The sequence below is a fragment of the Crinia signifera genome, chromosome 1 (assembly GCF_055691185.1).
Source record: "Crinia signifera chromosome 1, ASM5569118v1, whole genome shotgun sequence".
NCBI lineage: Eukaryota > Metazoa > Chordata > Amphibia > Anura > Myobatrachidae > Crinia > Crinia signifera.
In genome coordinates this window covers 62,376,100-62,404,018 of record NC_139217.1, presented here as the reverse complement: position 1 = coordinate 62,404,018, position 27,919 = coordinate 62,376,100, and the positions used below count along the sequence as shown (strand labels likewise).

Here is a 27,919-nt window from a genome sequence, read left to right as displayed (position 1 = left end):
AGTGATAAGGGAGGAGAAGTGGCCCATGGCAACCAATCAGCACTGAAGTAACATCTGAAATTTGCATATTTGCATAGTATAAAATTATACAGAGCAGCTGATTGGTTGCCATGGGTCACTTATCCTCCCTTATCACTGCTTCATACATCTAACCCCAGAGATCCATGGGTCACTTGTTTACATTCTATTTAGTTATACAAGGTTTAGGCCATCACAGTGTCCCCTTTTCCTTATAACCAAATAATATGTTCTGCTGTAATATTTGATGTTGTTTTCCATTGTGCAAGGCGTTCGTAGCATAAGACTCAAAATTGTCCTTAAGGTGGAAATTCTTGTTAAATTCTGCTTTTAACTGTATTATGTACACAGTACACGGTGTAGAGGGAAGATTATCTGCATTCCCATGAGCGTCTTCCATTCATGGTTCATGTGAACTTTGATAGCAATGCAACAGAACAAAACCTGTCTTCCACAGTGCCTGCGCTGGCACTGCACATGAAGAAACACATTGGCAGACAGTATGGGGAGTCAGTAATGGTTTATATCACAGGGAAATACCATAGCAGGAGAAGGTGCCTGCACCGTCACATCACAGCATATCACCCCTGATATCACTGGAACACTGCTGACCTTTACATCTACACGGAACCTTAGATAAACGAGTATTTCAAATTCTAAATGTGAAATGTTTGCAAGCCCCAACCTGTGTATGTTCGTTAATACGACATTGTATGAGAAGAACTTAGTCGTGTGTTCAGCTATATAAATTATAGGCTATAACATAACATCAAATCATGTTTAGACAAAATGCATCTATTGCACTGAAACACTGAATTTGCTGCAAAATACAATGCAATTATTGCTATTTATTTATTTTATTATTATTATTTATTTCCCATTTCTAATAACTGCCTATTTGTAACCTGAATGTATCATGTGCATTCCTTTCTAGGCTATAGACCTGTACTGGGGTATACCGGCAGAGGAATGGGACAGCCCTGAGCTGCAGAAGACTCGTATGAGGTTGTTGGAGGAGTGTCTGAAAACATCAGCCGGGCCCTGTTTTGTGGTGAGTGTACAGTACGTGAATGTGTTTCCTGTACCCGACACAATATACGGCTTTACTAAAAGGTGGGAAGAATGCGGGCTGTGCAGTGCCTATATTGCTAGATACTGTATAAGAGGTCTCTGTAACCAGCATTTGGTACCCCTGGGATAACTATTTTTGTTTATACATTTGGAGAAAAAAAAATGTAATTAACTGCGCCAACCTGTCATCCGTAGATTGTGTTATGTTGTGGTTTGTCGATTGTCCACATGTTTTGTGATTGGCAGCCACTAGCACTGGTTTTAACATTTTGACCATAAATTGTATGATTTGGGGTCTGATTCAGGCTCAATTGGTTGGGGCTGAATTGGGCCCCGTTTCTGACTGTTTTGGGTCTACGCATGTCCTGCCCCCCTTTGGCAAGTATCACACTCGCCGATGCATTCGCATGGGCAGGGGAGGGAAGGGGGCTGGTGGATCAATGGATGCTCGGGGCAGGGGTGGGGTGAAGGGGAGAGGTCAACACAACCTCTAGTGTTTGTCAGAGGAGCACAGCTCGCCCAGTGCTACCGGTAAGTACATATTCTGGGAGCGCCAAAGGAACCCCCTGCATAATGAGCATGTAAATCCCCCCTGTCAATGAGAGCATGTAAGTCGCCTTGGGCAAAGCATGTAACTCCCCTCTGGACAACAAACATTTAAGTCCCCTTGGTAATGAGCATGTAATTCCCCCTGGCAATGAGCATGTACCTACCCCTAGCAACAATTATGTAGCTCCCCATAGCAGTGTGCATGTAACTTCCCCCATGGCAACAGGCATGTAAACCCCCCTTGGCAACAAGCATATAGTCCCCCTTGGCAATGAAAATGAAACCCCTGGCAAGAAGCATGTAACCCCTGGCATTGATCAAGAAACATCTGGCAACGAGCATGTAACCCCTTACAACGAGCATGTAGGTAAGAGGCACTTATGTGGCATTATGTTTAATTGGAATTATGGTATGTGGTATAATGGGTAATGAGCATTATGGCATGTGGTATAACATATAAGGGAAATATGGCATGTGGCATAATGTGTAATGAACATTACAGCGTGTGGCATAATATGTAATGAGCATTATGGTGTGTGGCATAATGTGTAATGGGCATTACTATGTGCATCATGTGTAATTGTCATTTTGGTGTGTGTAATGAGCATTATGGAGTGTGGCATAATGTGTAATTGGTATTATGGAGTGGGGCATAATGTGTAATTGGCATTATGGAGTGTGGCATAATGTGTAATGGGCATTATGGAGTGGGGCATCATGTGTAATTGTCATTATGGTGTGTGTAATGAGCATTATGGAGTGTGGCATAATGTGTAATTGGTATTATGGAGTGGGGCATAATGTGTAATTGGCATTATGGAGTGTGGCACATACTTGCCTACCTGACCCTCTCCATGTGGGAGAAAATACTCTGTTCCTGTGCTTCCCTGGTAATGTATGATTGCCATCACCTGTGGGGAGCTAGGTAAAGGTGTTTCACCACAGGTGATGGCAATCATACATTACCAGGGAAGCACAGGAACAGAGCATTTTCTCTTGCATGGAGAGGGTCAGGTAGGCAAGTATGGTGTGGCATAATGTGTAATGGGTATTATTGAGTGGGGCATAATGTGTAATTGGCATTATGGAGTGTGGCATAATGTGTAATGGGCATTATGGAGTGGGGCATAATGTGTAATCAGCATTACGGAGTGTGGCATAAAGTGTAATGGGCATTGTCCCTGTTTCTATTGTTGGGGGCGGGAGGGAGATAATTTATTCTGAAACCCATATACATACATAAGTCACCTTCTATTTAGTTTGCAGTGATGCCCAGTAGGCGGTGATAGACACCCCCAGTAGGCAGTGAAAGACACGCCCCTCCCATGGTGCACACCCTAATAAAATGGACTTCGCACACCGATGACATAACACCCGGAACCAGAACTGATGATAGAAAACCTTCCCTACTGCCTGCTTTAAGGCCCATTAAGGCCCATTAAGCTCTAACTGTAAGGCGGTGTTACATTTTATCTGTGAGAGAGATGCACAGGAGAAATTGGCAGAGCAGAATCCCACTGTGGGTGTAAGCAGCTGTGTTATATCTCACCCTTTAATACCAGATACTATAATAAGAAATCGTCAGAGAATCATTTCTTAGAATGTTATGTAAACTTCACTAAGCCCGACTGTAAGCGATATCCCCTCATTAACGGAAGCTTTTATCTAGTGGATACTTGTGGTAGGCATATAAATAAGTGGTCAGCAGGGGATTCTTATACAGGACAACAGCTCTTTCAGTCAGAATAACATATTTGAATGTGTACAGTTGACTGGAAAGGATATAGGTGGAGACAGCTAGATTTACAGGACCGGCATTTTCACACAGAACCGGCAGATATAGGGTGAGATGTATTAAACCTTGTAGAGAGATAACTTGGAGAGAGGTATAAGCATGTAACGGGTGTGGATCGTATTGTCGACCTGACTTAGGTTGACAGTCATTAAGTCGTTGGGTACAGGCAACTAGGTCGACAGGGTTCTAGGTCGACATGGGTGAAGGTCGACAGGTGTCTAGTTCGACATGGGACAAGGTCGGCATGGGTTTAGGTCGACAAAAGCGTTAGGTCGACAAAAGCGTTAGGTTGACATGGGTTAGGCCGTCAGGTCGCGAGGTCGACATGGGTTTTTTACCCGAATGTCGATACAGTCGACATGTACACAGTTGGAAGTCAACCGCAGCCCCTCACATCACTCGCTTCGCTCGCAATGCTTCGGGCACAGTGTCTCGCTGTGCTCGGCACCCTAATTTATTCTCCCACCACACCCTAGTGGATGGTAGGGCATGAAATACCGCCTGTCGGCACATGTCGGCTCAAAACAAAGTGAAAAAACCCATGTCGACCTCGCGACCTGTTGACCTAACCCATGTCGACCTAACGCATTTGTCGACCTAAAACCATGTCGACCTTGTCCCATGTCAACCTAGACAACCTGTCGACCTTCATCCATGTCTACCTAGAACCCTGTCGACCCAATGGTGTCGACCTAATGACTGTCGACAATACGACTGTATCACCATGTAACTGCCATGTTGCAGGCTGTGTTTAAAAAAATGACATTAGCTGATTGGCTGATTGGTTTTTACTTAACTCTCCAATACCTGATATTTCTTCCACATAAGAAACATGCATTAAGGAATCCAATGAAATCTGGTAAAAAGCATGGCAATGAACATGGAACCATTGGCAAAGAGCATGAAATCCTTCAGCAACAAGCATTTAGGTAACAAAAGATGGGGGGGGGGGTGCAAAATTTCTGGTTATGCCACTGGAAAGCAGGGATCGCATTCTCTTCCTTAATGACTTAATAATGTCGCCATGCCCTCCACCCATTCCATTTGCACCTCCCCTCTGAGTCTCCAGATGAGATCCCAGAATTCTGCAATTAGAGTTTATAAATTAAAATACTCTCCTACATATGAGGATGTTTTTTTTTTATGCACAGTTCCAAGTAATACGCAGTCAGCTAATTAATATTTTTCTTTTAAAGAACTCTGCCAAATTTGCATATCAGACGCCACTTTGCATTCTCGCGCTCCATATGTTCTGCAAGATTAACTTTTGTATTTTTACCTCTATTCAAGCAGTTTTCTACAGTTGTTTTTATACCATGAGAAACTCAGCGCCTTCTTTGAACCATAAGCAAGTTTTATATTGTTTAAGTAACAGCCATGATATGAGGAAGAAAAAATTATTTTTCCTTATATACTTCAAAACAAATGAACTCAATTAAATAGTCCTAATTTAACAATTGTGTGTACTTTAATTGAGGCAATGTTTGTTTGAGATACTAAATTATACAGTTTTAGTGTATATACATATTTTTTTTTTTCTGGGACAGATATATCAAACTTCCAAAAGTGATGAAATAGAGAATGATAAACAGCCAGCCAATCAGCTCCTATCTGCCATGTCACAGGCTGGGTTTAAAAATGACAGTTAGGAGCCGGTTGTTTATCACTTTCCAGTTTATCACTTTTTGAAGCTTCATACATCTGGCCCAGATGTGTTGTTTTGATTTGGTGGGAATGGGTGTGCAGCTTTGATGGTGTGCATAGTACTGTACACACCAGCAGTTAAATTGTGTAGACAATGACCACTCCAGCTCCTAAACCAGGCTTTGTAGTTTATTTCTAAAAGTGGAATTTCTGCCATACTCACTGTTACAGGTACTGGTCTCAGCAAGTGACCATAAATGTACATGTTCTGATTCACGGAATATATATGCTGTTTGGTTCCCCGGGGGATCCGCAATTTTGTATGCAAAAGGTGACATGCAGCATGACATTGCACTACTTCTAAGCCCACCCACAAACGCCTGTAAAACTAGCCAATGGGAGTCTGGGGGCGGCCTTCAAAAACGTGCGATGCCTTATTGCTCAGTCCTAGATGCTGCACGCGGAGGGAAAATATAAGTATGGGCTTAAGTAGGGGAGGGGGGTAACACTTAAAAAAATTAGATTGGCATAGCATGGGTTAACATGCACCACCATAAGCTTATATACTGTAAGAGCATGCTGTAATACTAGAGACACTGTGGAAGAAGGAGCTGGGTGAGGACCTGGTTACTTTTTCAGGAACACACAAATCAGTCCTGACACAATGTGGTTGGAAATTACCGTGCTACAGTCACAGACCCTACAGCTTGTGACAATGCCTCGGCGATTGTGATATAACAATGTGAGGTTATTTCCTTTTGAAATACCTAGAATCCCGGCAGACAGAAAGTTAAAATATTCTCTCTATTCATAATGAACTTTTTTTCACTGCTCGCTGTACACTCCATGGTGAATAAAGGACGGCGCTGGAACACATTACAAAGGCTTATTGTGCAGACCTGAGCTTGCCCAAACCTGGCATCCCGTTCTCCTGTGATAAGGAAACATCAACAGTATACAATGCACAGTTCTGTGTAGTAGCAGCGCTATTAATGTTATCACACCCAGAACATTCACGTGCATTTTCTGAGGTGGAAACATTGTATTGGCAAAAGAAAACCTCCAGAAACTATTTTACCTCCATATTATCAGGAGAGAGCTGAAAAAGCAGCAGAATGCAGTGTCTCCGACTACGAATAAATAAGAGCTAGTACTGAGAGAAGACAGGGTCCCTGGTGCACCGGTTTGGCTGTGTATACGCTTACTGAGCCTCTGTAGTCTACAAGAGTAGCTGCAGAGACATATATCCTAAGAAAGAAGAGTATTAGTTGTGATTTTCCTGTAGGAGGAAATATCTGATGTGTCATTGCAGATTACTGCATGTACTTTTCTGTAGTCTGTCCTGGGAACTGGCATTGCAGCATCTGTGGTACCTAGCGTTCCTTCCTAGCAATGCCGATAGTGACAGACTGAGCCAGCCAGGCTGGTACCAGGGGCCTAAAGCAAAACCCTTCAGCTGACTCATAGATACCAATCCTCCTAACTTATATGGTAGGAAAGTGCATTGCGCAGCACATACCCCTACCAGCTACATGAGGATATACTTAATGGCACAGCCCCACATTATTACCTTTGACAATTATTATTATTAACAGTTTCTTATATAGCGTATACATATTCCGCAGCGCTTTAAAGATATATTTGAACACTCACATCAGTCCCTGCCCAATGGAGCTTACAATCTATATTCCCTACCACATGTACACGTACACACATACATAGCAGTGGCGGATTGGGAACGGAATTCAGCCCGGGGGGGCTGACGCTGCAGCCCGGGGGGGGGGCTGATGCTACAGCGCGGGGGGGCTGACGGTACAGCGCGCAGGGGGGAACTACTTACCTCGGCCGCCACACCGCCTCGCTTCGGTCCTCTCGATCGCAGCCTGGTCACAGCAAATAGTGCAGCATAGCCCAAAACAAATATGGCCGCCGCATACATGCATATAATATATGCATATATGCGGCGGCCATATTTGCTTTGGGCAATGCTGCCATTTGTGACCAGGCTGCGGCCGCTTGCATCTAGGATGATGCCAGCCCCGGAGGCACGGTCGGCAGCCCTGCCGGTGGGGAATCTGGACCGGCCCACAGGGAAATGGCCCGGTTTCCCGGTGGGCCAATCCACCTCTGCATTCTAGGGTTAATTTGTTGGGAGCCAATGAACCTACCATGATATTTTTGGAATGTGGGAGGAAACCGGAGTACCCAGAGGACATCCACGCAAGTACGGGAGAATATGCAAACTCTGCACAGTTAGGGCCATGGTGGGAATTGAACCCATGACCTCGTCCCTATGACAAAGTTTCCTCCTCCCTCATAATGTAATATGCACTAATATTAAGCACACAGGAAAACATTTTCTGCATCCACCATATTTTTGTTGGCGGCAATGTGGCATTGCAAGGTAGCTCCACCTCCCGGTAACATCAGACAGCAAGGAGACATGGAAGCAGGAGAAATGTGGTTTAAGGGGAAGGCAATGGGTCCTTGTTCTGTAGTAGGTAGTGTAGGGACAGGAGACTAATAAGACTTTGGTTTCCCATGAGAGATGTTTTACTAAGAACCTGGGATGGGAAAAGGGAGATCTCAAGGTGGATACAGTGCAGATGCTACGAGCCACATACATTATATTGAGAGAGGTGGAATCCCCTGACGAGGAAAAGGTCCTCCCATGTGAGAAGTGAAGTGACCACCATTATAATTGTGCGGGGGAGGGAGGAGTGCTGCACAAGAATAGTGATGCTCCAATAAACATATAAACTCCCTGGGCACCTTACATGTAGCTCATTGTTCTGCTGTGATAGAAACTATACCTTCCATTGTGTGATCCCAAAATGCCGACTCCTCTTCAGTGACAGGGAGGCAGGTGCTACACTGTGACATTATCTAACAATCCAAAACTTGCAAGAATCGGGTTTTAGATCCGACTTGATGAAATCATCCAAGCAAGGACTCAATTTGACTTGGAACACCAAAATGACTCGAGCCGAGACTTGATTCGATTCGCAATCCTGAAGTGTGGGTGTGTTCGGTTTTCAGCAGAACCAGACCACTCATATCTAAAATAAAGACTTTGGGGCGGATTTAACAATGAGTGAAATTCTTGTTATCACTCATTACAAATGATAAATGAGGCTTAAACTAATCATCTCTTCACTGTCATTTTTTAAGCACATGACAGGAGCCCCTTCATTTGTATCACCATTGAGCTACACCACAGTGGAACATCTGCTTTCAACAACAACAAATTTATGTGTTAAGTAGCCTTGTAATTGGGGTTCAATGTCAGGTCAGCTCCATCAATGATGTTACTGAAGAGGCAAGAAGAAGAGTTTGTTCCAAAACCAGTGGTTCCAAACCTCGGTCCTCAAGTATCCCCAACAGTTCACGGTTTCCAGGTCTCCACACAGAATCACAAGTGAAATATTTAGCTCCACCTTTGGATCTTTGAAAATGTGTCCGTTGGTTTGTTCACCAAGCCCCAAACTCCTGCATAATACTGAGTATGTAATCATAGTTATATGTTATGGTTTGTTGCCTTAAAGAAATCAATGAAAGTTGTACATTAATTATTTTGACAGCTTAATGACTTGAACAGCTTCCAGATTTCTCCAATATTTCCATCATGTTATTGTTGTTAATTAAGAAGATGTTTTGTTTTTCTAACCCTCCATCCTTTTGCTGATCACATATTTATTCCTGTCCTGTTCATTATATGGCTGAAAAATAATCCGCATTATGGGAAGAGTATAATGGGCCGATTCTGGTTCACTCGCAGTGAACCAAAATCAGCCCCTGCCCTGATGGTCGGGGTTTGAGCATTTCTGCGCGGACTCAAACCCTAACTGCATACGGCCGTGGTGGCTTGCAATACCAATGGGCCATTCACACCAAGCGGTGCGGGCTGGGGTCCAGTGGGGGCGGGCTCGGGTGTCGCCCATGGGAACGCCAAGTGTTTCATGGGCTTCCCCATGAAAACGCTAGGCGTTCCCATGGGGATTGTGGGCAAGGCGAGGTGTGCCTGCCCTGTCTTTTTTGGCCACAAATCTAAGTCCGTCTCCACTGACTTTTATTTGCGAAGGCAGGGAAAATTATTCGATGGTCGCCAACCATCGAATGATTTCTCCTTTTGCGGGCGCATGCGAGGGGATATGTCTTTGTGACACATCCCCTCCCATGGTTGCAAGAGGAAGCGGTTCCGGGGGTGGGGGACGGGACGTGCATTCACCGGATGCATTCATCGTATAGGGGCCTAATCCAGACTGGTTAGCAAGAAAGAGTTAGATTTAGTTTGGGGCGGGGTGTGTTTAAACTGAAATCTAAATTGACAGTCAATGACATACGTAGGGTGGGAGGGGGGCGAAGGCGCCCATGTTTGGGAAAATGGGAGCATGTTGCCCTTGTTTCCTGGGTGTGTCAAGGCCAAGCACTGTGTCATGTTCACAGATGTCCTGGCCTCACAATGCCTCCTATGACTGTAAGTCTAAATAAGGTCGGACTACTCAGGCCTGCGTTCGCAGATGAACATCACCATAGACAGTTGCAATGTTCATCTAGAACGTCAGTCTCATTGCATATTTAGCAACTGCAAATGAAAGAAGGATCTTCTGCATTTGCATTGCTAATGATTGCATATGCTAATTGCTGCTACCTGAATCCTTAAGCAGGCCCTACATATTACTCCTTATTCACATTATGTATTGCTCCTTATTCACATTACGTATTGCTCCTTATTCACATTATGTATTGCTCCTTATTCACATTATGTACTGCTCCTTATTCACATTATGTATTGCTCCTTATTCACATTATGTACTGCTCCTTATTCACATTATGTACTGCTCCTTATTCACATTACGTATTGCTCCTTATTCACATTATGTACTGCTCCTTATTCACATTACATATTGCTCCTTATTCACATTACGTATTGCTCCTTATTCACATTACATATTGCTCCTTATTCACATTACATATTGCTCCTTATTCACATTATGTATTTCTCCTTATTCACATTATGTATTTCTCCTTATTCACATTATGTATTGCTCCTTATTCACATTACGTATTGCTCCTTATTCACATTACGTATTGCTCCTTATGCCAGTGAGTCAGTTTGGAATGGCAGTTGGTGGCAATTAGTGAACTGGGCTGCAGCCCCATCTCTAGAGCGGCCTCTGCCCCTTACCCTGCAATACAGATCACAGTAACACCCATCACCCCTCACCTGGCCAGCACACAGCACCAGCACTCCTCTAGTCACAGCAATCAGCTCATCATCCCTGACTCAGCTTACTTTAATCAAAATATTTTTGTAATACATACTTTTTAAAGCTGACTGTCTGTGAGCTGTGGCACGGTGCATCTGGCCGCTCCTGTGGTTGGCTCTGGCTGGCTGAAACCTCCTATATGTTGACTGTGAGTGTGGGCGGATAGCAGGCTACATGGAGCCCGTTGAATCTGCAAAGGCCCATGGCGGACGGAGCTGCTATAGCTGAGCTTGCACAGCAGCCCTCAAACAGCAGCCACTTTTGTTACTGGACAATTCCCCCAGTCACTGCTTTCTGCTCAGCTGTGCTGTGTGAGAGTTCTGATCGCTGTAGAGTAGCAAGTTCAGAGTCGCTGGCACATTCCACCTGTCCCAGTACTGCCCACCGTGTCAAGCTGATTCTGAGCCGGCCCCAGGGCCGGACTGGTCATCTGACACTTCTGGCAAATGCCAGAAGGGACGATGGCCTTGTGGGCCGATTTTGTGCAGCCCACATGCTGCAGTGGCTGTGCAGGAGGGATCCGACATGTGGGAGCCGCTGCTGATAGCCCTGATTGTGTGTGCATGGCCGCAGCCCACCCCCTTCCCCTCGAGGCAGAAGCTGCCTCTCCATCTCACCTGAGCCGGCCTGCCAGCGCTGGGAGTCTGGACAAACAGACCACCCACTACACCCCCCCCCCCTCAGCTGAGAGCAGAAGGTGCCCTCTGCTCCAACCCCTCTGGCGTCGGTCGCCTCACCACTGGCAGCAGCGCGGAGGGGAGAAGCTGGGAGGCGCCCCTCCCCCCCTTCCCCAACATCACTGCAGCAGTGAAGCAGCAAAAATGTAAGTGGCACTTTTGGGGGTATTGTGTAAGGTCAGGTGCACTAATGGTGGCATTAAGTTTATAGGCAGAAGAACTGGGGTCATTACATGTACCAATGTGGCATAATATGTAATGGGCATAACAGTGTGCAGCATATTGGGTAATGGGCATAACTTTATGAAGCATATTGAGTAACGGGCATAACAGTGAGCAGCATATTGTGTAATGGGCATAACAGTGTGCAGCATATTGTGTAATGGGCATAACAGTGTGCAGCATATTGTGTAATGGGCATAACAGTGTGCAGCATATTGTGTAATGGGCATAACAGTGTGCAGCATATTGTGTAATGAGCATAACGGTGTTCAGCATATTATATAATGGCCATAACTGTATGCAGCATATTAAGTAATGGGCATCACGGTGTGCAGCATTTTGTGTAATGGGCATTACGGTGTACGCTTAATGTGTAATGGACATTACGGTGTGCGTAGGGCCGGTGCTGGGGTGTTTGGCGCCCTCCTGCAAACTTTACATTTGCGCCCTCTTATACTTTACAAAGGGACGCGCACACCAGCTGCTGACAGTAATAGCACTGTCTATATGTAACGCCCGCACCAGCTACCAACAGTAGCGCTGCCTATATATAACGCCCACATCAGCTGCCAACAGTAGTATCGCTGCCTATATGTAACGCCCACACCAGCTGCCGACAGTAGCACTGCCTATATGTAATGCCCACACCAGCTGCCGACAGTAGTATCGCTGCCTATATGTAACGCCCACAACAGTTGTCGTCCGTAGTATTGCTGCCTATACATAACGTCCACATCAGTTACTGTCAGTACTAGTGCTGCCTATATGTAACGTCCACATCCGTTGCCGACAGTAGCGCTGCCTATATGTAACGCCTACACCAGCTGCCGACAGTAGTATCGCTGCCTATATGTAACACCCACACCAGCTGCCGACAGTAGTATCGCTGCCTATATGTAACACCCACACCAGCTGCCGACAGTAGTATCGCTGCCTATATGTAACGCCCACACCAGCTGCCAACAGTAGTATCGCTGCCTATATGTAACACCCACACCAGCTGCCGACAGTAGTATCGCTGCCTATATGTAACACCCACACCAGCTGCCGACAGTAGTATCGCTGCCTATATGTAACGCCCACACCAGCTGCCGACAGTAGCGCTGCCTATATGTAACGCCCACACCAGCTGCCGACAGTAGCGCTGCCTATATGTAACGCCCACACCAGCTGCCGACAGTAGTATCGCTGCCTATATGTAACGCCCACACCAGCTGCCGACAGTAGCGCTGCCTATATGTAACGCATACACCAGCTGCCGACAGTACTACGGTGCTTTTACAGATGGAGCCAGCCTCATTGTTGTTGCTGCTGGCGTGCCAGATGCTCCGATCTGGCGGGCGGCCCGCCAGCATACATGGACACGCAAGCGACTCGGACGCTTGCATGTCCATTGCCGGGAATGGGGCGGAAAAGCATGAGAGACACACATATGCTAGGATCCCCAGTGCACTGCAGTGATTGGCATGCCAGGGACAGGTACAATGCAAATGGCTCCATCTGGACACAGTTTGCTGGTATTACTCCCTCACACACACTTTTTTTTTACCTTAAATCTGTGTCAATCTCTCCTTCATCACTACTGCTGTGAGTGTGCTCCCGTGTAGCTCCGCCCCCTCGACCCGGGTGGCTCCGTCCATCCCTTCCGTGTAGCTCCGCCCCTTTTCCAGTGTCTGCTGGCACTGATGTAGTTAATGGGGGGGTTTGGGACATGGGAGTTTAGCTGGGAAGGAGCCAAGACTTGGCTGCCGCTGCTGCCTGTAGTGTGACAGGCAGCAGCCACTAAGTGCCAGAGCAGCAGCAGACATTCAGCGTCACCTGCAGCTTTCGGCCTCAGGGTTGGCCGGCCTCCCAGGAAACTTACCGGTGCCATTAATGGCCAATCCGCCCCTGCATAGCACATACCTGTGTTAGACCTACCAGCGTGGCCTCCCTGATTGTGTCCCGGGCGGCTCCTGCTGCGTTTCCCTCACCACACCTCTCCGCATTACCAGCTGTGCGCTGCAACATATTTATCACCTCCCCTGCCCGAATTGACAGGGGGAAGGCAGGGAGTCGCAAGGTCCCCCCCCGCACCATGACCCGGACAGGAGTCGGTCAGTGTCACTCAGTGCGGGACTCGGAATTGGGAGGCGGCAGTGGGCGGCAAAGAGTGGGCAATGCACAAATTGATTTAAGTGCTCCCCTGTCCAGCACCTGACCTGGCTGCTGGTGCGATGTGCTAAGGCTGCTGCCGGTGCCGCTGCCTGCCATATACTTTGACAGGCGCAGGCTGCGGCATCCGGCACCTGCAGTGTCAGAGGAGGGGAGGAAGCGCCTTTAAGGGCCGGCGCCTACCTGCTTTGCAGGCTGTGCTGAGCGGGTAGCGCCGGCCCTGGGTGTGCGGCATAATGTGTAATGGGCATCACAGTGTGCAGCATTTAGTGTAATGGGCATTACAGTGTGCGCTTAATGTGTAATGGACATTACGGTGTGCGGCATAATGTGTAATGGGCATTACGGTGAGCGGCATAATGCGTAATGTGCATTACTGTGTGGCATAATGTTTAATGGGCATAACAGTGTGATCCATAATGTTTAATGGGCATAACGGTGTGTTCCATAATGTGTAATTGGAATAATGGTGTGTTCCATAATGTCTAATGGGCTGTGTTCCATAATGTGGAATGGGCAGTGTAGAGTCCTCCTTTTTGTGATGCCATGTCTCCTTTCCATGTGGACACGCAAGGGTCCCGCCTGCTTCAGGTGGGCCAGTGTGCTCAAAATGCCAGGGCCGATTTCTGGTCCCAGTCCGGCCCTGGCCGGCCCTATGCTTTCAAAATGGATACCCCCTAAGCATTTCAAATTCCCTATGTCCCAGTGTCTTCCCTAAAAAGCGGAGAAGTGGATAAGTGAAGAAGGTCTCCATAGCAACTGATCAGATTTACCTCTCATTTTACAGAATTTTCTAATAGATACTTACCTTGGAGTTCTCCCTTTTGGGAGAATCAGACCTGCGGGAATCTTTGGGCATCAGGACCTCTCACATCTTCAAAACCACCACCCCCCCACCCCCGGCCCTCTCTCAAAATGCTCAAATTTCTGGTTCCACAGAAGGGGGCAGAGCCAAAATGATCTGAATTGCATAATCCACTCTTTAGAAGATTTAATACATTTCCCCCATGGTTACACCATGTGGACGTTTCTTGTTTCCTCCATCCATTATTGGTACCCTGGCTGAGCATCAGGGAAACACTTACTGGAATCCTAGCTATATTCTGCATCAGTCTAGTGGGGATACGGGCGTTTTAGCGAACGACATCACATCGAATACATTTACATCGAACTCATTTCACCGAATCAAAACACATCGACATTTACATCACTTCGATCAAACATACATCGAAATGCATTCTACTTCGAACATTACTTTATCGAACACCACAATACACCGAACACATAACTTACCGATTTATGTAATGTCGAACACGGGGTTTTTCGATTGCTATCAACTCGAACACGGGTTTTTTCGAATGCTATGAACTCGAAAATTATTACATCGAAAAACCTAACTAGAAATTTGTAACTTCGATAACATTTATATCGAAACTATTTACATCGAATACATTTAACGCGAATATTAAACTATCGATGTCATTGTGTAGAAATTAATTACTTCGATTGACATTTGATAGAAGCAATTTACATCGAACAGATTTAAGTCGATTACCAATTACTTCGATTGACATTTGATAGAAGCAATTTACATCGAACAGATTTAAGTCGATTACCTCATTTTTCGATAGCCTTTTTATCGAAGCAAACAGCTTCGATCATTATCTTTTCGAACAACAATACGTCGAACATCATACCTACAATCACTCTTGCATTGTGCAGACCTGCCCACACAGCAAATTACACAGCCCCCCGCCTATGCAGACGGCAAGTTCCATCTTGCGCCCTTCCGTCAAATGTCCGCACTGACCTTTGAACCACAAGTCCCACAATGACCTGCCAATGTTCTGCCCTGCACTCCCTCTCCTATTACCCCTCACCCATCATAGTCTATACCCTGTTGGTGGGCACCCTCCCCCCATAAATCCGCACTGTTCAAACTGGCACAACCCCCCCCCCGTCTGTGCAGACGGCAAGATCAGTGTAGCACCCTGCCTTCTAACGTCTGCATTTACCGTGGCACCACAAGTCCCACAATGACCTGCCAATGTTCTGCCCTGCACTCCCTCACCTATTACCCCCTCACCCATCATAGTCTATACCCTGTTGGTGGGCACCCTCCCCCCATAAATCCGCACTGTCCAAACTGGCACAACCCCCCCCCCCCGTCTGTGTTACCGTGGCACCACAAGTCCCACAATGACCTGCCAATGTTCTGCCCTGCACTCCCTCACCTATTACCCCCTCACCCATCATAGTCTATACCCTGTTGGTGGGCACCCTCCCCCCATAAATCCGCACTGTTCAAACTGGCACAACCCCCCCCCCCCGTCTGTGCAGACGGCAAGATCCGTGTAGCGCCCTGCCTTCTAACGTCTGCATTTACCGTGGCACCACAAGTCCCACAATGACCTGCCAATGTTCTGCCCTGCACTCCCTCACCTATTACCCCCTCACCCATCATAGTCTAAACCCTGTTGGTGGGCACCCTCCCCCCATAAATCCGCACTGTCCAAACTGGCACAACCCCCCCCCCCGTCTGTGCAGACGGCAAGATCCGTGTAGCGCCCTGCCTTCTAACGTCTGCATTTACCGTGGCACCACAAGTCCCACAATGACCTGCCAATGTTCTGCCCTGCACTCCCTCACCTATTACCCCCTCACCCATCATAGTCTATACCCTGTTGGTGGGCACCCTCCCCCCATAAATCCGCACTGTTCAAACTGGCACAACCCCCCCCCGTCTGTGCAGACGGCAAGATCCGTGTCGCGCCCTGCCTTCTAACGTCTGCATTTACCGTGGCACCACAAGTCCCACAATGACCTGCCAATGTTCTGCCCTGCACTCCCTCACCTATTACCCCCTCACCCATCATAGTCTATACCCTGTTGGTGGGCACCCTCCCCCCATAAATCCGCACTGTCCAAACTGGCACAACCCCCCCCGTCTGTGCAGACGGCAAGATCCGTGTCACGCCCTGCCTTCTAACGTCTGCATTTACCGTCCCACAATGACCTGCCAATGTTCTGCCCTGCACTCCCTCTCCTATTACCCCTCACCCATCATAGTCTATACCCTGTTGGTGGGCACCCTCCCCCCATAAATCCGCACTGTTCAAACTGGCACAACCCCCCGTCTGTGCAGACGGCAAGATCCGTGTAGCGCCCTGCCTTCTAACGTCTGCATTTACCGTGGCACTTGTGGTGCCACGGTAAATGCAGACGTTAGAAGGCAGGGCGCTACACGGATCTTGCCGTCTGCACAGACGGGGGGGGGGTTGTGCCAGTTTGAACAGTGCGGATTTATGGGGGGAGGGTGCCCACCAACAGGGTATAGACTATGATGGGTGAGGGGTAATAGGAGAGGGAGTTCAGGGCAGAACATTGGCAGGTCATTGTGGGACTTGTGGTGCCACGGTAAATGCAGACGTTAGAAGGCAGGGCGCTACACTGATCTTGCCGTCTGCACAGACGGGGGGGTTGTGCCAGTTTGGACAGTGCGGATTTATGGGGGGAGGGTGCCCACCAACAGGGTATAGACTATGATGGGTGAGGGGGTAATAGGTGAGGGAGTTCAGGGCAGAACATTGGCAGGTCATTGTGGGACTTGTGGTGCCACGGTAAATGCAGACGTTAGAAGGCAGGGCGCTACACTGATCTTGCCGTCTGCACAGACGGGGGGGTTGTGCCAGTTTGGACAGTGCGGATTTATGGGGGGAGGGTGCCCACCAACAGGGTATAGACTATGATGGGTGAGGGGGTAATAGGTGAGGGAGTTCAGGGCAGAACATTGGCAGGTCATTGTGGGACTTGTGGTGCCACGGTAAATGCAGACGTTAGAAGGCAGGGCGCTACACGGATCTTGCCGTCTGCACAGACGGGGGGGGGGTTGTGCCAGTTTGAACAGTGCGGATTTATGGGGGGAGGGTGCCCACCAACAGGGTATAGACTATGATGGGTGAGGGGGTAATAGGTGAGGGAGTGCAGGGCAGAACATTGGCAGGTCATTGTGGGACTTGTGGTGCCACGGTAAATGCAGACGTTAGAAGGCAGGGCGCTACACGGATCTTGCCGTCTGCACAGACGGGGGGTTGGGCCAGTTTGGACAGTGCGGATTTAGACGGGTAGAACATTATGGGTGCAGGTCTGGGGTGAGGGTGCCCACCAAAAGGGTATTGACAATGATGAGTGAGGGTGTAATGTGTGTAAATTAGATTTAAAACCTTTCGATTGAACTCTTTTCGATATAACAATGTATCGATGTAACGATAGTCGACTTAGTTATTTTCGGTATATTTATGTCGATGTAATGTAAATTCTTGCATTTACCGTTCGATATTGAATTTTTCGATAACAATGTGTTCGATATCATATTTTTCGAACACTATGCTATCGAAGTAAAATTACTTCTACATTGTACACGTCGATCAATTATTAACTTCGATAAATTGAGTAGTCTACATTACAACGGTCGACAACTTTAATGTTCGACCTTAAAAGTTCGACATAGAGACAATTCGACCTGTAACCGTTCGATATTTTAAACATTCGATCTACCATGCTTCGAAATTTATTGGTTCGATTACATGCTACGTTCGATGTATACACATTCGACAAAACTATCCTATCGAACTAACGGGGTCGACATAAATACACTCGAATTTGTGTTCATCGGCAAAACGATCCCATTCCGTCTAGTGGGAATAGAAACACGAGAAATATGTTTTTCTGACATTATTACAGAAATGCCATCTGCGGGTACTGTATCATCCCGGGTATTATTACTTATTTTGTTTGCTTTTATCTAGTTTCATAAATGACATTTTGTCCCTCTGTTAATATGAGATATATTTGCAGACATACTGTAATTTGTATTGTAAGCTCTAAATCTGAAAAGAGCATTCCAAAATTACAGTGTATTACAGATAGGCTTTTATGGCTTAGCGTAATCTGTTTATCCTTCAAGACTGACTTTCTGATTGCCAAATAAAAGCCAATCTAATGAATACAGCTGTTTTAGTCTTCTTCTATATACACCTACAGTATATAGCCTCGAAGAATCTATAAAAATGTGTTTATTACCATAGACTGAGCTGTTTCATTTTAGGAAATTGTTATATGTCTGGGTGATTTTCAATGTGATAAAATTAAATTAAATTAATTGGCTACCATTTCTGCTAATTAGCGTAAAGTAACACACAACGCACACACACGCACATACACAACACACACACAAAATGTTGACTTTCCGTCGACAGGTCGCGAAGTCGACATGGGTTTTTTCACTATTTTTTGAGCCGACATGTGCCGACAGGCAGTATTTCATGCCCTACCATCCTCTAGGGCAGGTCTGGGGAACCTCCGGCCCGCGGGCCGGATACGGCCCCCGCACCCAGTATGTATATTACAGCCGCCCGCCTATATTACAGAAGTATCATCCGCCCGGCCGCCTATATTTCATACCAGCCGCCGGGGATGGCTGCTGCTGCTGCCGCCAGGGAGATGTGCATAAGACGCGCCCGCCAATCACTGCCGGCGCATCCCCTCCACAGCCACTGTGATTGGCGGGCGCGTCTTCTACACATCTCCCCGGCTGCAGCAGCACCAGCCATCCCCGGCGCCTGGTATGTAATATAGGAAGGCGGGCGGGCGGGCGGCTGATACATCAGTAATATAGGCGGGCGGGCGGCTGATACATCAGTAATATAGGCGGGCGGGCAGCTGATTAATCGGTAATATAGCCGGGTGGGTGGCGGGGGAGATATGCAGAAGACGCGCCCGCCAATGCTGCTTCTCTCACCCTCCCTTCCCCAGTGACTGACATATCCAGGGGTTGTCATTTACCCCTGGAATCACCCCCACACAGGTTAATGTGATTATGTCTGATTCTCATAATCAGACATAATCATATTAACCTGTTTGGGGGTGACACCCCCCCTTCCTTCACACTGTCACTTTTTATGGTGTCTCTGCCCACATGTATATGTTTCTGCCCGTGTGTATAATGCTCACATGTATATGCCGCTGCCCGTGTGTATAATGCCCACATGTATATGCCGCTGCCCTGTGTATAATGCCCACATGTATATGCCGCTGCCAGTGTGCATAAGCCCACATGTATATGCCGCTGCCAGTGTGTATAATGCCCGCATGTATATGTCGCTGCCCTTGTGTATAATGCCCACATGTATATGCCGTGCCCTGTGTATAATGCCCACATGTATATGTCGCTGCCCGTGTGTATAATGCCCACATGTATATGCCGCTGCCCGTGTGTATAATGCCCACATGTATATGCCGCTGCCCTGTGTATAATGCCCACATGTATATCCCGCTGCCAGTGTGTATAAGCCCACATGTATATGCCGCTGCCAGTGTGTATAATGCCCGCATGTATATGTCGCTGCCCTTGTGTATAATGCCCACATGTATATGCCGTGCCCTGTGTATAATGCCCACATGTATATGTCGCTGCCCGTGTGTATAATGCCCACATGTATATGCCGCTGCCCGTGTGTATAATGCCCACATGTATATGCCGCTGCCCTGTGTATAATGCCCACATGTATATGCCGCTGCCAGTGTGTATAAGCCCACATGTATATGCCGCTGCCAGTGTGTATAATGCCCACATGTATATGCCGCTGCCCTTGTGTATTATGCCCACATGTATATGCCGTGCCCTGTGTATAATGCCCACATGTATATGCCGCTGCCAGTGTGTATAATGCCCACATGTACATGCCGCTGCCCTTGTGTATTATGCCCACATGTATATGCCGGTGCCCTGTGTATAATGCCCACATGTATATGCCGCTGCCAGTGTGTATAATGCCTACATGTATATGCCGCTGCCCTTGTGTATTATGCCCACATGTATATGCCGGTGCCCTGTGTATAATGCCCACATGTATATGCCGCTGCCCTGTGTATAATGCCCACGCGTATATGCCGATAATTGATAATTTTTATATGGCCCCCGAAGGGTTTTCAAATTTTCCAAATGGCCCTCGGTAGAAAAAAGGTTCCCCACCCCTGCACTAGGGCATGGTGGGAGAATAAAATAGTCTGCAGAGCGCAGCAAGGCACCGTGCCCGAAGCATTGCGAGCGAAGCAAGCGATGCAAGGAGCTGCGATTCACTTCCAACTGTGTCCATGTCGACTGTGTCGACATTCGGGTCAAAAAACTGTGAAAAAACCCGTCGAGCTCGCGACCTGTCGACGGAAAGTCATGTTGACTGTTTCACCTGTACATTCTATATGTCGGTATTTTGACCATGTCGGGATTTTAAATGTCGGGATTTTAAATGTCGGGAATTTGTCCTTGCCGGTATTATCACCCATTCCGGATTTTGACACCGTCGGGATTTCATACCGAATCCGTCCTAAGGTCAAGTTGTACCAGTTTGCCCTTGAGAGACCCCCGGCAGCTCCCCGGGAGGCTGCTTACGATTTGGCACTTGATGTGCCAAATTATACATGCAATAAATAACTTTGCGTGTCATTGGTTATAGAAATAATTCGCAGCATAGGAAGTCTAACCCAGATATTGTCGGAATTTGTATTTAAATAGTATCTCCTTTGTTTCTTTGTAGTGAGAAATTATCACCTTCAAAAATAAACAAGTGTTTGATGGTGGGAAGTGTGAATTCTTTTATAATTGCTGTGATAATTTATTTTGGTGTTAACATTGCCATAATGACATACAGCAAAAAAAAAAAAAAAAAAGGGAAAAAAATGCCACATCGCCATCTAGTGGTCATTTTGATGAGTTATTCATGAATATGTTGGATCTTTAAAATGTATTTACTATTTATTTACAGTTTGTTTATATAGCGCAGTATATTCTGTTGCACTTCACAGTTGGAAACAACAGTGATAGAACAAACTGGGTAGTAACTGACCGATATAGAGGTAGGAGGGCCCTGCTCGCAAGCTTACACAATCTATGTATACAAATATATAAATAACAAGAAGACAAAGAAGTAAGTTAAGGTTATAGCTCTGCAGGGGCGGATCCAAAAGAAAATGACAGGTGGGGCACCATGGTAGGAGAGGGTTTGGGAAGGGGAGGGTTTTAGTGGTGCCAGTGTACATGCTAAGAGAGCGGCGAGAGGAGAGAGGAGAGCAGAGAGAGGGCGGGAATGGGATTAAAAATAGGCAATGGCGTATAAAGAACACAGACCCACCTTGACAACAAAATTGAAGAATGTAGTTGTGAGCACGCCAAAGGCGCGCTCTGGAAAAGGGGGTGTGGCCACTCAAAAAGGTGGCCTAGGCGACAGGGACTCCAGGCAGCCGCAGGGAGTGTTCATTGAGTACACCTAAAGCAGCGTCCAGCTGCATGCTGTTTGTAATCAGGGGCGGACACTCTGCAGCAGGTGGCTGGGAAGTCTTTATTGGTGATTCATTTGGGCTGCCCCTGCGCCGGATATAGAGTTTTTTGGAGGCCCTGCTCTCACTCTGCTGGTGTGCCTGGTCCCTGTCATTTAACTTCTTGTTGCCTGAACTCCGGGGGGCTACACTGAACTACTGACTGGCTGCTACTCTCTCCTCCTGCTAAGCAAGTACCACCTATATTTTTAATTTAGCAGTTTAGTGTTTGGAGTTATCAGGTTACTGCAGTTGTCACTTGTAGTCAGCCCCACTGGGGTACCTATTTAGGCAGTGGCGTTAGGCCACGCATGTGTGTACTTGTACATACCTTAGTTATATTTGTGTCAGTCTGTGTACATACTTAATGTGCTCACATCTGTGTAAGCATATGCTTTGTTCTTGCCTTTGTCTTGTCCTCACCATCCCAGTTAGGGACTAGGGTCATTTAGCTTATGCTGAAGTAGGACTCATCCATCTCCACCTGAGTCTATGTTTTGTGGTGTCTCCTGTCACCTTTTAGTACTGTCTCTGTGGGTTAGCCTAAGTAACTGTAGGCAGTGTAGGTCCCCCTCCTACCGGTAGCTGCTTGGGTCCTTTGGGGTTAAGTTCACACTGCCACTTGTAGATGTAAGTCCTGGCGGCATACAAGTACCGGTAGACACATAGGGGGAAATTTACTAAAGGAAATTTGTAAAAAATAGGTGTATTTGTATACAGAAATACACTTATTTTTTACATTTACTATCCCGAAAATACGGCAATTCGTATTCGTATTGATAGCACATCAATACGACTACGAATTGCCGTATTTTCGGGATAGTAAATGTCAAAAATAAATGCATTTCTGGATACAAATGCACCTATTTTTTACAAATTTCCTTTAGTAAATTCCCCCCATAAAGTCTTATGGGAAAAGGGCTGTTATAGGCAAGAAGGCTCGCTTGTGTGCTTTGTGGACTTAGGCCTGGGGGTCCTGGGTGGCTATCCTTAAGCTGGGATTCCACACAGCCTGCCCTTCGTGAATACATAATAATAGATTATAATACAATAGTTTTCCAAATTACAATAACATGATACATCAGAACATATACATTATAAGCAATCAGATCAGATCCTACTGTATACAGATATTATTTACAGGACTTAAGGCCCCCATACACTACGCGATTTGGGCCCGATTTCACCTGATTGTGAAGGATCGGGCAGAGAAATCGGGTGAAATTGCCCAAATCGCATAGGGTAGGACATCCGATCTGATCCGATGTGCGGTCCCGTGCGCATCGGATCAGATCTGGATGTCAGATGGTCTGCACATAAGATTAATCTTATGTGCAGCCGGAGACCGGAGAGAAGGGTCCGGTCCGTTGGAGCTGCAGAAGAGGTAGTGAGCTAGCGGCAGGAGAGGTGGCGAGGAGCGGGGTCCGGTCCAGCTGCAGGGGTACTGGGATAGCGGCAGGACCGGAGAGGTGGCGGCAGACAGGGAGCGGGGACCGCATAACAGAGTCCGGGTAGCGGCGAGTGGGAGAATAGGAAACATCCTAGTCAAAAGACTGGGCGGGCACGGTGGCTGCTGATTGGCTGAGCTCTCGTCCAATTAGCGACCCCCCAGTCTTTTGAATAGGATGTTTCCTATTCTCCCGCTCGCCGATACCCGGACTCTGTTATGCGGTCTCCGCTCCCTGCCTGTCGCTACCTCTCTGCCGCTAGCCCACTACCCCTCCTGCAGCTGGACCGGACCCCACTCCCTGCCCCCTCTCCTGCCGCTAGCTCACTACCCCTTCTGCAGCTCCCACGGGCCAGACCCTGCTCTCCGGTCCCCGCTGCCCTGGACCTGCTCCCAAGGACCAGGACCCTGCCCCCGCCACGGACCCTGACGCCACCCCGCCTGTAAGCTCCCCCAGACCCTGCTATCCTGCAGCTCCCCCGGATTTACATGTGATAAATCGATCCGATTTATCACATGTAAAAAATGGCACATCAAGTACCAAATCATATCAGGAGCTGCCAGGGGAGCTCAGTGTAAGTCGGGGCCGACTTTAGGCCGACTTGTCCTTAGGACAAGTTGGCCTAATGTATGGGGGCCTTTAGTTTATACTAGTTCTCAATCTGTCAATACAGCATACAGTATTGTCAGCACCGGCGGCTGTGTGCTATCGACACTTAAATTGCTCCGCCGGTAGCCATCTCTCAGTCGCTGCCGCGCACAGCACTTGAATTCCGGTTATAGAGGCGAGGAGCAGCATTAGCTTTTTATTATATGGGATTAACAACACTTTTATATTATACTAAAATGTGAATTATTTCTATCATTTATTCTATTATAAATGTAATTATATCATTATATAAAAATGTCTGTTGCATACAAATACCTTCTAGATTATATGTTTTTTTTTTATACAGTTTTGCATTATATATATATATATCATTACTCAGTTGCGAAAGCAGCCTGGTTGTTCCTATTCATCTTAATAAATGTCATTCTGCATCTAAGCTGTATGGATAACGTCCATATGTTAACGTCAGTCCTCTCAAGGCCCCCATACACTTATCCAATTTTGCCCAATTCCGACAGATCGGGCAGAGAAATTGGCCCAAATGAAATGTGTTTGACACCTCATCCGACCCGATGCACGGTCCTGCTGCAGGTTCAATCTGTCGGATCGGACCCATCAGCAGCACATGTATCCAGTCCGATTCTGAGGTGTGTGCCAGCGGTACCGCACTGCTGGCACACACATTTCAGCGTTTCCTACCTCTGCAGCGGGTGGTGTGTGGGGCGGGCGGTGATCAGCGGGACAGGCACGCCGGATATTAGACATTTTTTTTAAAGTGTCAAATGACTAGCCGTCCTCTGATTGGCTGAGAGAACTCTCACCCAATCAGCGGCCACCAGAAAGGAAGGCCGCTGATTGGCTGTGAGTGCTCTCTCTCAGCCAATCAGAGGCGGGCCAGTCATTTGACACTTTAAAAAAAAATTCTAATACCTGCCGCTGCCCAGCATGCACCGCCGGCCCACTGCTCCTCATCACCCTCTGCAGCTCCTCACCCGCCGCCCGCCCCACTGCTCCACACTGCCTGCTGCAGCTCACCTGTTGCATGTGATAAATCGCATTCGATTTATCACATGTAAAAAGGGCACATCAAGTGCCAAATCGTATGTGAGCCTCCCAGGGAGCTGCCGGGCGGCTCACAGGAGAATTAGGTCCGACTTTTCCTTAGGACAAGTCGGCTTATTGTATGGGGCCCTCAGTATACCTGTATCATAAATGAGTGATAATAGATGTCTTGTACGCAATGATCAATAGATCTATAGATAACTTGTGATGTCCCCAATTATAAGTCTAGATAACTTTAATACTGGACATTTCTTGCTATTTTATAATAAATATGTTATTTTCCCAATACAACATCCACATCTGTATTAGATTGTTTTCTGAAAACCCCTCTGCCTGACCTCCCAATGCTCGCTGGATCTTCCGGGGCTCTGGTTTCATTAGGTTCGGTTGTACAGAAATGCTTGGATGCACATCACAATTCCCCCAAGGGGGAGAATAGGCATTTGTCATAGTATGGTAAACGTGACAGCGTTGTTGTTTTGTGATGGAACTTAGGAATTACTTCTGAAAAATCAATTCACTTCACAGCTAAATGCATTGACCTTTGTGCGGATGGCAGCATGGTCCCCTGCAAAACAGCAATCTGTGATTTTACACCAGTAAAAGAGAGCACACTTGTCATTTACCATGTGCTAACCATAGTAACTAGGCAGAGGAAGTGGTGGGCACCAGCGCCAGAGAAATGGGTTATTGTTACTATTGCAGTGGATTAGAATATTTTATATTTAACGATAGACATACTGTAGAAAATATACAAAACAATTCTGCTGAGTATTTGCCTTGGGCCACATGATTTAGACACAAAGGTTTTGTTTTTACATTTTTACTAAGAGATCCATCAGTTAACTCCTCTAAACACCTTCAACCTTGAGCACTTAACACATAACCCTCAATTAAACTAAATTAGCGCTGACCTAAATGTGACCTTAGAATCTTATCGTGTAAATCTCGTGGTAGGTGTGAAATAATGACACGGGCACGGCACAGCTTGGCTTAAAAAGGTCACAGCTCTCTATTCCAGTGGTAATTACCCTAAACGAGGGAAAGGTGGAAAGGGGACGCTGCATTCTGGCTCTAGCTTTACATACTTCCGGCCATGCCCTGGAGGATGACTAAAACGTCCTCCCCAAATTGACACACCTATCATCACTGGGGCCATACTTGCCTACTTTTGAAAACTAGTTTCAGGGAGATTATAGTTGGTAATAGAATTCTGCACAGCGCCCCATTGAGGGGGCGTGTCATGCTCCATCTAAAGGGCGTGTCTAGTTCCATATATGGAGAGATTGTGAAACGAGATTGTGAACGTGGCACCTAGAAGCGTGGGTGTGTACTGCTACATCTGAGGGGAATCTTTTAAAATGACTGATATCCAAATGTAGATGAGCCCCAACGCAGTTAGTAAGAGCTACTATACTTGGTAAAGTGCTGGGAAATGGTGCTGAGGATTCAATGTAAATGTATCTATCTCTTATTCCTTTTTCCCAAAGAACTGTAACAGTGTAATGTGGGCACGGTGACATGAGGGAGATTGCTAGACTAATCAGGGAGAGAGGGAGTTTGCTGCTATTTCAGGGAGTCTCCTGCAGAATGCAGGAGGATAGGCAACTTTGCACAGGGGCTCAACTAGCCCTCATGGACCAGACCGGACATTAACCACACAAGTACCGCCCAGGTCCCCTAGCACAGAGCAGAACAAACTCGCCAATGATTGAAATGAAAGCCACAAAAAATGCAGTGTTCCCCTGCCCTGCTGTGCCTCCGCACAAACATAAAACAGTGACAATAAGAAAAACCATCATTTTGGGCGGGTGGGTGGAACTCTGCAAGGATAAACTCCCAAGATGCCTTGTGTGCCTCTGGGGACACCCATATACACCCTAGCTCCAAGGTTACCTCCCCTGACCAGGATTGGCTAACCCCCACTGACAGACAGCCAAACCTAACCAGTTCTGTCCCAGTGACAAGCTTGTTACCTGACCTTATAGAAAAAACCTGGGATTCTTAACTCCTCTCATGCCGATTTGGCCCTTCCTTGTTCTAAGCATTGGGTTCTTAAACCAATCCAATCTTTTTTATTCCTGAAATTTAAAAGGGTAAAGATTTTAATAATCATGTTTTTCTGGTAAAGTCAGCGTCCAGGCTCTGATCTGCGAGCTGACTGCTGTTCCTTCCTGCCACACAGCACGTGATGCCGCCTCCCAGCTCTGATCTGCCGCACAATCTGGTATTTGAGAGTCAGTGGCAGATTTGGGCAGGGGCAGATAGCCCTGGGGGTAATCCACCTTCCAAGGGAAGGAGTAGGCTCACTGCCAGGCACAGAAGGATGGGGCTGGGTGCATGGGAGACAATGTTTGGAAAATGGGAGGAGCCAAAAAGTGGGAGGGATAATTATAGGGTATATTGAAATCGCCCCCCCTAGATGTACAGTCTAGATCCGCCCATGCTTCAGAAGTAGATGCAGGAAGAAACTGATCTGGAGGCAAATTATTATGTATTTTATTAACTCAATTTCAACTGCAATTCACCACACCTATAAATAAAAATTTCAAATTGATTCAAATTGATTCTTATTATTATTATTATTATTATAATTTTATTTATAAGGCGCCACAAGTGTTTCGCAGCGCCGTACAAAGGAACAATACAGGGAGACAAAATTTGGCATAACATTGAATAAATAACAAAAATACAGTACAAATAAAGAGCGCCACAGATCAATACACATTACAGCTTGGATATGAGTAGTGAGGACTCAATAAACATACAACTAGAGGCTTGAGGCCAATGATGGAGAGGAGTATGCAGACGAAGATGGTCACTGAGTGTTGGAGTAAAGGAGAGCTGTGAGTGAAATGATTCTTGAAAACTTGCATATAGTAAAATCTTTAGGATTTGCAATATCAGCATTCAGTGGCACATTTTATTATCAAAATGACAAGATCACGCCTGATGAAAGAGGCGAGTGAAAAATGGAGAGAAAGTGCCTTGAACCCGTCGAGCAGCACAAAAATATTCAACATTGAA

General features: G+C 46.7%; 1 protein-coding gene across 1 annotated transcript in view; it reads left to right on the top strand.

Annotated features, from left to right (window-relative positions):
- The window catches only part of NWD2 (NACHT and WD repeat domain containing 2), a 175,982-nt gene that overhangs the window by 122,053 nt on the left and 26,010 nt on the right, over nt 1-27,919 (top strand). Inside the window, exon 3 of the mRNA XM_083158528.1 lies at nt 953-1,069. Within this exon, the coding sequence (XP_083014654.1) occupies nt 953-1,069 (117 nt within the window). The remainder of the gene's footprint in view (nt 1-952; nt 1,070-27,919) is intronic.